Source organism: Macrotis lagotis, chromosome X (genome assembly GCF_037893015.1).
Source record: "Macrotis lagotis isolate mMagLag1 chromosome X, bilby.v1.9.chrom.fasta, whole genome shotgun sequence".
Lineage (NCBI taxonomy): Eukaryota > Metazoa > Chordata > Mammalia > Peramelemorphia > Peramelidae > Macrotis > Macrotis lagotis.
This window is the reverse complement of record NC_133666.1, coordinates 123,789,385-123,802,981: the sequence shown is the minus strand read 5'-3', so window position 1 is coordinate 123,802,981 and position 13,597 is coordinate 123,789,385. Positions and strand designations below refer to the sequence as shown.

Below are 13,597 nucleotides of genomic sequence, written 5' to 3'. Positions count from 1 at the left end.
CATTATGGCATCATCTGACTTTTGAAAGACACTGACTCCATTAAGCCAGTTACCAGGAAATGGACTGAATCAAGAAGTGCCTGCTGCTGTTATTCCAACTGTGTGTGGATGACCAGGATGGCCACGGTGCCCTGATAGTAACAGGATATATTATCAGGCACCTCAGATTTGTGAAGTTTAGAGAGATCAGTGAAACTATCATTCTTTCCTTTCTTAGGGAGATTTGTCAATTTGAAATACTTAATTTCTGAGAGTCAGATCAAATACAATGTTGATGGAATTGGCTACCCGGAGATGTGATATAGGCTGGAAACAGAGCAAGACAAATTCACAGATATTGACTACATTGTAGGTTATTGAAGGAAGTGAGTGATTAAAAAAAGAATTGGCATCTATAAGCACTTAAATTTCAAGTTAAACATTTTAGCTATATTATTTCCTTTGAGCCTTACTGAACAATGCTGTGAAAGTAGGCACTAAAATTATTATTAATCTGATTTTATAGATAGGGAAACTGAGAAGGTTAAGTGATTTGTCAGAAGTCACGTAACTTTTATTTGAGGTTTTATTTGAGCCCAAGCTTTTTTGATTCCAAACCAAACATTGCATCCTCAACATTATGCTACTTTTTGTGGAGACGTAATTTAAATATGTCAGTAACAAAGAGTAAGGATCCATTTATTCTCCAATTGTTTATAGCAAACCTGTTGAATGTAAGACATGCAGATCAGAGATGTGCCTCACACATTCCCCAGTTTCCATTGATTAGCTATTATGGTTTTATTATCCATAAATTGATTCTGGTTTTCATGAATCACAGACACCTGAGCAGAACTTTCCCCTTTCCCTGTATCCATAGTCCTCCAAGACCCTTGCTCTTCAATTCATTTATATCCTGTGAAAACTCCATTTTATTAAAAATATATAGGTGTGGCTAGGTGGCGCAGTGAATAAAGCACCGGCCTTGGAGTCAGGAGTACCTGGGTTCAAATCTGGTCTCAGACACTTAATAATTACCTAGCTGTGTGGCCTTGGGCAAGCCACTTAACCCCATTGCCTTGAAAAATCTAAGATATATATATATATATTCTACTTCATCTATACAGTGCCAGGAGGTAGAAAGAGCCAACTTTCTTGTTTTCTACTTTCTTCTTGACCGCTGCCAATACCTTTAGTATTGTCTTCTCCTCTGACATTTTATCTGGCTATCTCCTATTCCTAGTTACTTTTTAATTACTTACTTAATTACTTACTTCTTAGTTACTTCATTGATCAACATTCTCTCTCCATTCATTACCTGAGTCTGTCTCTCCACCACAACTAGTTCCCTTGGCAAGTTGGTCTCCTTTCCTTTCATACTGAAACTGTTCTTCAAGCTATCAGTTATCTCTTAGTTACCAACATTTCTCAGTTCTTATTCCACTTTACTTTGCAACTTTTGACACAGCTGACCACCCTGTCCTCCTGGATATTCTCCGCTTTTCTGGGTCTCCTCCCTCTCATCTAGTCATTTCTTCTCAGTCTCTTTTGTTGGATCCTCAACCATCTTCTGTCTACTGTATGAGTATTTTCCAAGGCTAAATCCAGGTTCCTCTTCTGTTCTTTCTCCATATTTTCACTCTTGTTTCTTGCTGTTGTTTTTTGTCCTTCTCAAAGATGACCAGCTACATCAGGAGGATATCTTGACCTGCAAATGAACTGTATTTAAGCAAGGTAGAACTATGCAAAGTCATCAGCCTCACTAATGGTCTCAATAACTCCCATAGATTTGTCATCTCTAATACAGATGACTCCTGAGTTTTTATATTTATCTCTGGTCTCTTACCAAACTATATCCTATATCATCAACAATTTGTTAGACATCTGTCCCTAGATTTATGTTAGTCATCTCAAGTCAACATTTCCAAAATGATATATAATTTCCCACCCTAAGGCCTCTATCTATCCCTTCATCAAAATTTCCTCTTTCTATTGAGGCCCTTACTATCCTTCCATCTCCTATTAACTCAGTTTTATAATCATGAAATCATCCTTGATTCTTCCCTGGCATCCCATAGTCAATCACTTGCCAAATTCTATTGATCCTCCCCCCACCCCGCCACCCATATCTCTCATCTGTTCCTTTTCCTTCATCTATCTAGCTATCATGCTAGTGCAGATTCTCACTTTCTCTTGCCTAAGCTATTATGAAAATTGCCTAACTGATCGCAGTGCTCCTAGTCTCTCCCATATCCAATCTTTCTTCCATAGAGGAATAAAGTTAATCTTCGTAAGACACAAAGCTTAAAAAACTTCAGAGGCTCCTTATTTCCAAAGATAAAATATAAATTCTTCCACTTGATATTTAAAACATTCCTAATCTGGCTTCTACCTATATTTCCAGTTATATTTCATGTTATCCCCCTTCTCCTAGCTATTTCCTGAACTTGATTTTCTATTTCCGAACTCCATGACATTGCATAGGTTGTCCTCTTGCCTAGAATATACAGTCTTCTTGTCTCTCCTTTCCTTCAAGGTTCAGCTCAGGTGCTCCTTTCTTCTGTGAATCTTTGCCCACTCTTGTTACTGGTTTTTGCTTCATCCTCAAATAATCTTACATATATAAATGAATATATATATGTATATATATATATATATATGTGTGTGTGTGTGTGTGTGTGTGTGTGTGTGTGTGTGTGTGTGTGTGCGTGTGTGTGTGTGTGTGTCTGTACCTGCACTTATATATAGGTACATGTCTGTATATGTTTGAATTGATCAACATTTGTATGTGTGTGTGTGTGTGTGTGTGTGTGTGTGTGTGTGTGTGTGTGTGTGTGTTTTATCTCTCCAGGAAATTGCAAACTTGTCAGTGGGCAGGAGCTGTTACCTTTTTGTTGTTAGTTTATTCTCAGCATCTAGTATATGGCCTTGCAAAATAGTAAGCACATAATAAATAGATAAAGGTTTGACTATAAGGTGACCCAATGCATCTTTTTAAAAAACTTTTAATGTTTTTAGATATGATATGTAAAGGAATGGAACACAAATAACTAATTCCTTTCTAATAATTAGGCATCTGGATGGCACAGTGGGTAGAGCACTGGACCTGGATTCAGGAGGACTTGAGTTAAAATTTGGCCTCAGAAACTTGAAATTTATTAGATGTGTGACCTTAAGTGGACAACTCACTTAACCCTGCTTGCCTTGCATCCAGGGCCATCTCCAGTCCTAGTTTAGGTATCAGTACCAGATGGCTCTTGGGTGAGAGAGGGAGGTGAATAAGCACAGTACACCCTCACTCAAATCCCATTCACTTGCCATGGCATCACTTCCCTGTTATCAAGAAGGAAGGACTAACAATGACAACAACAACAACAATTTCTAATAGATTAATTCAATACACATTTATTAAATACCTACTCAATGTACAATACCTATCAGGCTTTTGTACTTCTCTAATAGATTTATTTTAATTAGAATAATTCTAATAGAATATCTGCTCTTGAGGAGTTTATAATCTGATTCTCACATTAAGTTTAAAGTAGAGAAGGAAATGGATGGCTCACGGGTCTATGAAGGGGAACACTGGACAATTAGCAAAGGCCAGTCAGCCTTAGAATCTCTGTTCATTAATTGGGCATCCCTGAAATTTGTTGGGTCTGTTATATTAATATTCTCCTAATTTTTGAATAACTTATCCTTTGATTCCCATCTGGGCTCAGGAATACCAAGATTGTCTCTAAATATTACAATTGAGTTTGATATAAAGAATTCTCATAGATATTATTTTAAATTCACTGTTACAATTTTTTAAAAGTGCAGACTATTATGTGGATGTGGAGACAATCTGATAGAAAGAAGAAGTATCTGGAAAGAGAGCATGAAGGGTGGTAATAAATATTTGCATATTATGTATTATATGCCACTCTTCACAATATCTCTGTGAGGTAGTTGCTATCATTGTCCCTACTTTACAGTTAAGGAAACAGAGTCAAACAGAGACTGCTCAGGGATTTTCTCAGAGTCACAAAGCTAGTGATCTGCCTATATGCAGATCTGAACTCAGGTCTTTTTGATTATAGACCCTGTTCTCAATCCACAATGTTAACTAACTGCCCCAAGAATGAATCGATTCAACTCAGTATTTGAAGCCAGAAGATCCTGAGTTTGAATCCTAACTCAGACACTTACTAGCTATATGACCCTGGGTAAGTCATTTAACTTATTTTGCCTCCTCTGCTATATAATAATAGCACTCCCATACTGGGGTAGTTAAGGATCAAATGAGATATTGGTAAGGTACTTTGTAAACTTAAAGTGCTATATAAGATATTATTATTATTATTATTATTATTATTATTATTATTATTATTATCATCATTATTAAAGGATGACAAATCCAGAGAAGCACAAAAATGGAGACCCTGAAGAGATAAGAATTGAAATGGTATAAAATGTGTAAAAACCTGGCATAGTGTTATTTCTCTGATTTTACAGGCTGACCATTCCCCCCCACCCCCAAGCACAGTGTACCTGGCTGATCATTTTGGCTGTTTCTTGTTCTAGGTGTCATTGAAGCTGCAGCACTTGTCGCATGGTTGCGGAACCAAATTAAACTCAGTACTGTGTTGTTCACTAGTCGGGAGCAGATAAAGACCTTTGTCAGGTCTAGGAAACTGACTGTCATTGGTTTCTTTGAGGTAAGAGGAATGAGGGTCACATCCTGGAGCTGAGTTCAACTCTCTAACTCTAGATGCTACACTATGAACCTTCCTATTGGTTGGAGGGAAAGGGATGGGGTGGTAGTGTAATAAGATGGCCATGTAAGGAGCCAACATAAGTAGTCCAGGACCTTGACTTTCAAATTCTCTCAAGTTCCTGCAGTTTCTTCGATCTGTTTAGAGAACTTTTAGACTCTATTCCTCATTTATAGCAATCTTGGTTCTGAAATAAGATTTCATTTGAATTCACTGAAAATTCTAGAAGAATCAGAGGATTATAGAGCGAGAGAGGATCTCTGAGATCAACTAGTCTGAACCTCATCATTTGAAGATGAGAAAACAGTCACAAGAAATAATTAATTTTTCCAAAATACTCTAGATAGTAAGCATCAAAGGCAGCATTTGAATCCAGTTCATTAAATTTTAAAGTTCTAAACTCTTTGGCTTTTATCTTGTTTTTTTTTTAAATTATAATTATTTATTTTTCTAACCACATGCAAAGACTATTTTTAATATTCATTTTTTGTAAGGTTTTGAGTTCACATTTTTTCCCATCTCTCCCTTCTGTTCCCCCTCTTCTTGACAGGTAATCTGATACAGGTTTTATGTGTGTAGCTATTTTATCTTCTTTTAAGAATTATTGTGGTACAGAAGAAAGACCATTGAATTTGGAGTCGAATGACCTGTATTCTAATAATAATAATAATAATAATAATAATAACAACATTTATAATATGCCAAGGACTATGTTAAGCTATTTACAATTATTATCCCATTTGATCTTTGCAACAACCCTGAGAAGTAATTGTTATTATTATCTTCATTTTTATAGATGAGGAAACCAAGACAGATGGCTAGGTGACTTACATAGGGTCATACAGTTCATAAGGCTCTGAGGCCAGATTTGAATTTAGGTCTTCCTAATTCTAGTCTTGATGTTCTATTGATTACACTCTGCTACTGTGTTACCTTTATCTGTCTGAGAATTGGTTTCTTTATGTAAGGAAGGGCTTGAATTATGTGATCTCAGAGATCAAAAGAACAATCCTTCCAAACAAGTCTATGCTCCCAAGACAGCGGCAAACAAAAATTAAGACTTCAAATATTTTTCTGATAGCTTTTGGCATTGGGCCAAATTGAACCAAAATCAGTTCTGAGCTCTACTATGTAACAAATAGAAATATAGGGAATAATGAGCAGGTGGGTTGAAATAGAGATTGTACTTCACTGGATGAATAAGATTAAGTTTCTCTGCTATCTCATTTGAATTCAGTAGATCTTCTGTTCTCTAGGTTCTTGTAAGTATTTACTAGTCACAGAAGCAATCTGGAAATGAAAACTAAGGGCAAAAGACCTCAAGTTCAAAAGCCAAACAAAGTAAGAAATTTGAGTGGTAAATAGTTTGTCACCATTGTGGTATGGGGTGGAGGATAGAGTACTGGGCCTGGAGTTAGGAAAGCATAAGTTCAAGTCAAATCTCAGATACTTACTAGCTGTGTAACTCTGGGCAAGCTACATAAACTTTTTTTTTTACTTAATCCACTAGAGAAGGAATTGACAAACCACTCTAGTATTTTTGTCAATGAAACTCCATTCACAGAATGATCCACAAAGTCATGAAGATCTGAATACAACTGAATGACTGTTTTAACTGCTGACTTCTCAGTTTTGGATAAAACATAGCTCTTGCCATAATGGAGTCTTTAGTCTAATGAGAACAAGTTAACAAATAGCACATTTTAGGATACTTTAAGAACTTTAGAGAGCTATTAATGCAAGATGCTCTGTGAATTCCTAGGAGAACTGGACAAGGAGATCAGGGAATAGTTTATGGAAGGAAATAGAAGGTTTTTCTAGACATAGAAAATAGCAAGGCAAAAGGTAAGAGATGCAAAGTATGTGGGAGGGAGTATTACTGGACAGAAAGAATTGTATAATTTTGCTGACCATAGAAAATATGAAGACGGTAATATGGAATAAGCTTGGGAATGTAACTTCGTGCCAGATGATGGAGAACCTTGGATTCTACAAAAAGGAATTTGAATACTTGGTTGGTAATAGGGAACCATCAGCAATTTTGGAGCAAGGGAATTTCATTACTGTCTTCCGTATAAGAAAGGGCAAACTTAAAGCCAGTAGAACAATAATAGTTGGCATTTATATAATGCTTTAAAATTTACCAAGTACCTTTGCAAATACTTGCTCACTTTGGCCTCATTGCAGTCTGGTGAAATACTGATAAGATGATTCTATTCTAGTAGTATTATTCTAATATTCTATAATGTTAGTCTATTATTCTGAAGTATTGATATTATTATTCTAGTCTCACCTACCTCCAATCTGCAATATTACTGTATAAAAAACTTTCAATGTGGAAGTTACCTCTATCAGAATAAATCAATATCTCTTTTGTGTCCTATAATTTTAGAGGCACTGAGAGGATAAGTGATTTTTCCCAAGGTTTCACAGTTAGATTCTTGTCTCTATCTTTTTTACTATAATTCCATCTTTCAGTCCATTATATCATGCTCATGTTCATGTCAACAACACAAGTAAAAGTGCACAGGTAAGAGTGTGCCAAGTATTTGTGGATGAAGGGTGGAAAGAAGGAATAGGAGAAGACAAATAGTCTGGAAAAATACTATATCAGGCCTACTAGGATAGTAATAAAGCCCAGGGAACTGATGTTGGACATGTTGCAGATGCAACCAAATAAAACTTGGTAACTGGAAATGGGAGGTGAGGGAAAAAGGAATAAAAAGAAATGCCCAATGTTAGACATGGGATTGGGATGATGTTGATATCACCAACAGAAAAACTAGTTATGAGGGTAAGGATAATAACCTCCATTTTTGAAATATGAATCATGAGGGAGCCAGTAAGATATATAAGTAGAGGTGACAAAATATGAAGCTAAAACTCCAAGACTAAGGATTGGATGTGAATCATTTACATAGAAAAGGTTCACTGAAGTCACAGGAATGAATGAGGTTGCCAAGAAAGATTACAAAGAGAAGGGGACACAGAATGTTGTGGGAAGCTCCTATAAAGGTTCAAAACAAATAGTGAACTAGAGACAAAAGATAAGAGAAGCCAGAGAAGAATGTAGAGTGGGGGTTCTCAGAGACCAAGGGTTGAGAGAATATCCAGTAGGAAGGAGTGGTCAACTGTGTCAAAAATGTCAGAAGAGGATAAAGTCTGGTGACCTTTAAAAACACACTAGGAGAATTGTTGGGACAAAAACTACCTTGAAAGGGACTATAGAAAGAATGGATAATAAGTGGAGGCATTAGATATAGTTAATTTTCACAGAAGTTTAGTAATGAATGGGAAGAGAAAGATGGCATTTGAGTGATTAAAAGAAAACCTTCTTAGGACTTTTAAGACCTAAGCATGTTAGTAGTACTGTGTTTGAAATTCAATAAAAAGGTAAAGATAAACTGAGACAAATTTCTGAGCATATCAGCAAAAGCTTTGGATTAATGGTTTGCCTCTATATAAGCCAAAAATCCAGAACAAAAGTGCAGTTTCCCTATTAAAGGGTTTAAGAAGTGCAAAACAGCATAGATGACATCAAGGGGAGTGAAAGCAACATCATTGGTTAAAAAAACTGAACTGCAAAGAAAAACATGATTAACTGGAAATTTGGTAATAGAGACTAGCAATGACTCTTCCCTGCCCCACTCATTCTCTCATAAAACTAAGAAGTGCTCATTTTAATGGAAATTCATAATAGTGGCCCAGAATTTTGGTCAACAGACCAGATATCCTTGAAAGATATTAGACCCAAATTCCTTGTACTCACATGTTCCCCAAGGTCAAATTCCTTGAAGAATAAATTAAAGATTAGCAGGGCAGCTGAAATTTTAAATGGATAACCCATTACAGGCTAGCTGAATCTTGTCCAGAGACAAGAATTATGACTTAAGCAATTACAGGACAAAATCAATTACTTGTATATATGATCAATAAGAAAATGATATAGAATCAAGTCAGCCTTCTCAATAGGCATATGGAAAGGAGACAATAGAGGAAATAGTGAGTGCGCAAATACCTTTCCAAGCTAAGAAATGTATTCTGAATAGTATTTTTTCAATTCATGTAAAAATAGTTTTCAACATTTATTTTTGTAAGATTTTGAGTTCCTAAATTTTTGTCCCTCCTTCCTTTCTCCCCCACCCTAAGACAGCAAATAGTCTAATATAGATTATACATGCACAATCATGTAAAATATATTTAGAAAATGTATGATTAGGGGCGGCTAGGTGGCGTAGTGGATAAAGCATCGACCTTGGAGTCAGGAGTACCTGGGTTCAAATCCGGTCTAATTACCTAGCTGTGTGGCCTTGGGCAAACCACTTAACCCCATTTGCCTTGCAAAAAAACCTAAAAAAAAGTATGCTTAACCAAACAATGGGATATAAACAACTACAAAAGATAAAATAATTTTAATTACATGACGCTAAAAAGTTCCTGCACAAACAAAATTAATGCATCTAAGTAAGAAGTGATGGAAAAATATGTTTGTCTCAATTTCTCAAATTTTTGTTGTTTTTTTATCCAAGATATATAGGTAACTAAATAAAAATCCTAAAAGTCATTCTCCAGCAGATAAATGGTCAAAGGTTAGGAAGGAACTATTCTCAAAAGAATTGTAAACTATTATCAACCATATAAAAGAATGCTACTGATCACTAATAAGAGAAATCACAATCAAAGCAATCTTGATATTTTACCCAACAACAGTAAAATAATAATAGATGACACCTCACATTCTGCAAATCAGCAATTATTAAAAATATAAGAATGTTAATGTTGCAGGAGGGTAGTGATGGGAAGATAGGTGCCCTAGTGCATAACTACTTTGGAAAACAATGTAGAATTATACAAATAAAATGACAAAAATGTCCATACATTTACTTAAGAGATTTTGGATAAGAAAAAAAGCCCCCCAAAATATTTATAGCAGATCTTTTTGTGTTAGGAAAGAATTGGAAACAAAATAGATCCTCATTGACTAGCTAAGTAAATCATGATACATGATTATAAATAGAATTACATTCCAGTATGTGATAAAAAAATAATGTATATGAGAAATATAGAGAGATATGGAAAAATGTACACTGATACAGAGTAAAGTAAGAAATAACATAAAAAATAATTGCAATATAAATGGAAAGAATAACAAAACAATAAAAAATAAATTTTGAAAAATTGCAAAGAACCAACATGACTCCTCAGAAGAGAAATGAGATGATATCTTACTTTACTCCTTTGCAGAAGTGGGAGGTTCAGGGGTGTGGTGCATTCCATATATTTTCAGGCAATCATGATGTATCAATTGTTTGGCTTCTTTTAAAAATCTCTTCCTCTTTATTCTTTAAAATATTATTTAATAAATGGGATGGTTTTCTGGAGGGTAATTTAGTGATATGAAAGTAAAATATATCACTAAAAATATTTATAAAAAAAGAAAATTCATGAAAAACTAGGAAATGATAGAGCAGGGTCCTAGTAGAAAAAGGAGAAAATGTGACTGAGGGTATAGAAAAAAGGGATTATACTCATAAATTGGAATACTGTTTTTCTAACACTAGGAGGCAAGAGTGTGTGATGAGACCACCATAATCTAGCTAGAGGTGGGTATCTCATGGAACTCTCAACAATGAATTAGGATAGTGAGTCTTTTGCTATATGTGGTACATATTGTGGCCGTGGTGGTGGTGGGTGATATGTTGGTTTCCTTTTAAATTAAGTAGAAGAAAAAAGGATCAGGCAATAGCTGTGAGGAATGAGCTATGGCATCCATAAAGGTAGTGTTAGATTTTTTTTTTTTTTAGGTTTTTGCAAGGCAAATGGGTTTAAGTGGCTTGCCCAAGGCCAAACAGCTAGGTAATTATTAAGTGTCTGAGGCCAGATTTGAACTCAGGTACTCCTGACTCCAGGGCCAGTGCTCTATCCACTGCACCACCTAGCCACTCTAGAGTCAGATTTTTAAGTAGACAGGAAAGTCCAACTAAGTTGAGTTATATAGCACAAGTATATAATGAGTCAGAAAAGGGATATGCATCAGAACATTTTTTTTTTCTATAAGGAATTCTTGGAAGAGGAAATTGGCTCTACCTAGCATAGTTTCTCTCAACCCAAAGTCACTAGCTCAGGGTTACACAGTCAAATCCTTTATAAAAGACAGATTGGATGATATCATGCCTTTGTGCCCAGGTAGTCTTGACTCCAAGTCCAGGTCACCATCTATGATACTATATGGTTAAAATCAACTTAATTTCTCCAGGGATACTTAGTAGCCTTGGAGCAGAGACAGAAGAATTTAATAGTACATATAACCCAAGGATTTCAGGTTGGGGAGGCATCAGATTCTAGGTAGAGATTCATTGAGGTGACAGACTATGGAATTAAGTCTGAATGTGGAGTCAAGTGAAATGGGAGCAAGGGAAGTGGATCCAGTTACTAAAAGTCATGATAGAGAATAACAGGACTAGTATGAGTGAAAAAGTAGAAGAAATAAAATAAGTTATGGCTGAAAAGCAAATTTGAAAGTTCAAAATCTTGAATTTTACAAAATTCCAAATGTACTAAAAATAAAGGTGATTTTTGGATTCAGGGGTTGAGAAATTATGTAATCAGGTTACTATCATGAATACTGAAATTTTTGAAGTCAATGGCAGAATGGAAAAGAAGAAAAGGAGGCTGCTAATAACAATTTGGGGACGCTCAGTGTTTGAATGGAAAATAATATGTAAACAATGTATTAGCTCATAGACTCTTAGTTCCTCGTAGAATATTTTCTTTTCCAAACTATCTTAAAATGTTTATTTTTAATTTGGGGGTGGGGGGAATATGGGGAATAGGATCTCCATGAGGGAACAGTGGAACTCTTCTATGAACTAGTAAAAGATTTTCCAGAGGTTCCTTTTGGGATGACAGAAAATAGACGTATTTGGATTCAATATGGCATCACCATTGACTCCATGGTAGTATTCCAACAGGTATGATTCTGAACCTTTCTAAAATGAATTTTTTAAATGGGTAAGGTTTTTATTTTTCTGTTGTAAGATTTTTTTAAAGCACAACATGAGATCAAGGTCATGGGTTTGATTTTCATAGCTTCACACACTGAAAAATGATTGTCTGTGTATACCTGTTGTACCTTTAACCCTTACCATGACTTCAGATTATGTATACAATTCCACTTCTGTCACCAGGGAATCAATTGCAAATGAGTATAGGGGCTAAGTTGATATTGTATTGTATAGAGAACTAAGGGAATTATGCAATAGGTTGGTTGAAGAGACTCAGTATTAATGGTTAAGTCTGTTTTGTTGATTTAAGAAGACTCTTTTCCAAGTACATATGATCCTAAACTACTCTAGATTATAATCAACAATAGTGGTTTAAAATGTTTTCAGAAATGATAGTTCTATTGGTGTAGGTAGTGTTTGTCAGTCAATCTCAACTCAAGCAGAACTAGGATTTAAGTGAGACAGAGTTGCATAAAGTCATCACCTTCATTCTCTCTTTTGGTATCATCAAATTCAGTGGCAACATACTAATTCCTCCCCACTACCTACTTCAACTGCCTTCAGTGGCCATTGGAACCAATTGTTCTTTTCATCCAGTGGAAATTTTCACAGGCTTAGGATAGATACTACTCTAAGTTATCACCAAATTTGAGCTTCGTTGGTTCTCTTCAACTTAGTTTAGGCCATTTACAGAGACAGTTTTACAATGATGTGTCCTTTGCACATGTTTAGTTTCTTGGAGCAATAGATGAGAGTTGAGTGCCAGGTGGAGATCAAAAGTAAATTAGCAGCCTTGAAAAGGGTTCAACAAGTCCTTACACCAGAGATTCTAGTCCTCCTTGAATACTCCCTATGCCCTATTAGAATAGGTATTCATCCAGTTATTATTTCACATGGAATCTTTGGAGTGGAATACAACTTCAGATGGCATTTCCTAATCTCTTCCTCAGAGAGTTCAGTTTCCTATATACTAACTAGTTCCTAGACATTACTTTAGTAGTCCTACCAAGTTCCTACTCCTAGCAAGATTCATGAAGACAGGGGGCCATATCTTAACTCATTTTCTATCTCTCTCCTAGTGCCCAGCATACTGTTCTGTATAATGGACATAATAGGAACTTAATAAACATTCATTGAGTTGAAATGGAAAAATCCAATTCATGTAATCAGTCATCAAGGAAAATTAGCATAGGGAAATACATCATACCTAGAGCTGGCTGGTCATAAAGATTTCTATTCATATGCAGCAATGAAAAATCTGATAATCCAAGACAATTCTTGAGATTGAGGGTAAATATATATCATTTTCCTGACAAACCTCTAATTGGAACCCATATCTATTTGTCAGGCATGAAAGGAAATAGAGGTGAAAGAAGAAGAAAAGGAAAGAAGGTAGAAAAGAAGGCCATGGAACTGAATAACAAAAGAACAGATAGTTTCTCTTTGGAGTTGCTCCTCATCATCTCTTAACCTAGAAGAGACCTTGAGAAGCCATCAAGTCAGTTTTTCTTCCCTCCAAGATGAATTATGTCTAAACCAGATTTCTTGACCTGAGGTGCAGTGACCTCCATGGATAGATTTCAGTGAGGAGGACTGTCCATGAACTTGAATGGGGAAAAATCTTACATATTAATTTTTACTAAGCTTTGTTTTATTCTATTTTATTCTATTCATTTAAAAACTTCATTCTGTAGAGGGTTCATAGATTTCACTGTATTGTTCAGGTCTGGAACTCTGAAAAGCATGAAAAAAAACATTTCCGGTCATTACAATCTATCATGTAAAGAATATTTATTGTAATCCTAATATATATATATATATATATATATATGTATATGTATATGTGTATGTATATAT

At 35.4% G+C, this 13,597-nt stretch overlaps 1 protein-coding gene and 1 long non-coding RNA gene across 9 annotated transcripts in view; one reads left to right on the top strand and one right to left on the bottom strand.

The window, feature by feature from the left end:
- Window positions 1-13,597, top strand: part of PDILT (protein disulfide isomerase like, testis expressed) — a 70,146-nt gene that overhangs the window by 28,957 nt on the left and 27,592 nt on the right. For 5 of the 6 annotated variants that reach the window (XM_074207132.1, XM_074207130.1, XM_074207131.1 and 2 more), the window contains 2 exons: window positions 4,546-4,679; window positions 11,570-11,707. In XM_074207132.1, the coding sequence (XP_074063233.1) occupies window positions 4,546-4,679; window positions 11,570-11,707 (272 nt within the window). The remainder of the gene's footprint in view (window positions 1-4,545; window positions 4,680-11,569; window positions 11,708-13,597) is intronic. The other variant, XM_074207133.1, reaches the window with a different exon arrangement.
- LOC141502406 (uncharacterized) overlaps window positions 566-13,597 on the bottom strand; it is a 38,442-nt gene continuing 25,410 nt past the window's right edge. For 2 of the 3 annotated variants that reach the window (XR_012472517.1, XR_012472518.1), the window contains exon 6: window positions 9,967-13,474. This is a non-coding gene — a long non-coding RNA (uncharacterized LOC141502406). Of the gene's footprint in view, window positions 1,688-9,966; window positions 13,475-13,597 lie in introns of those variants that run through there. The other variant, XR_012472519.1, reaches the window with a different exon arrangement.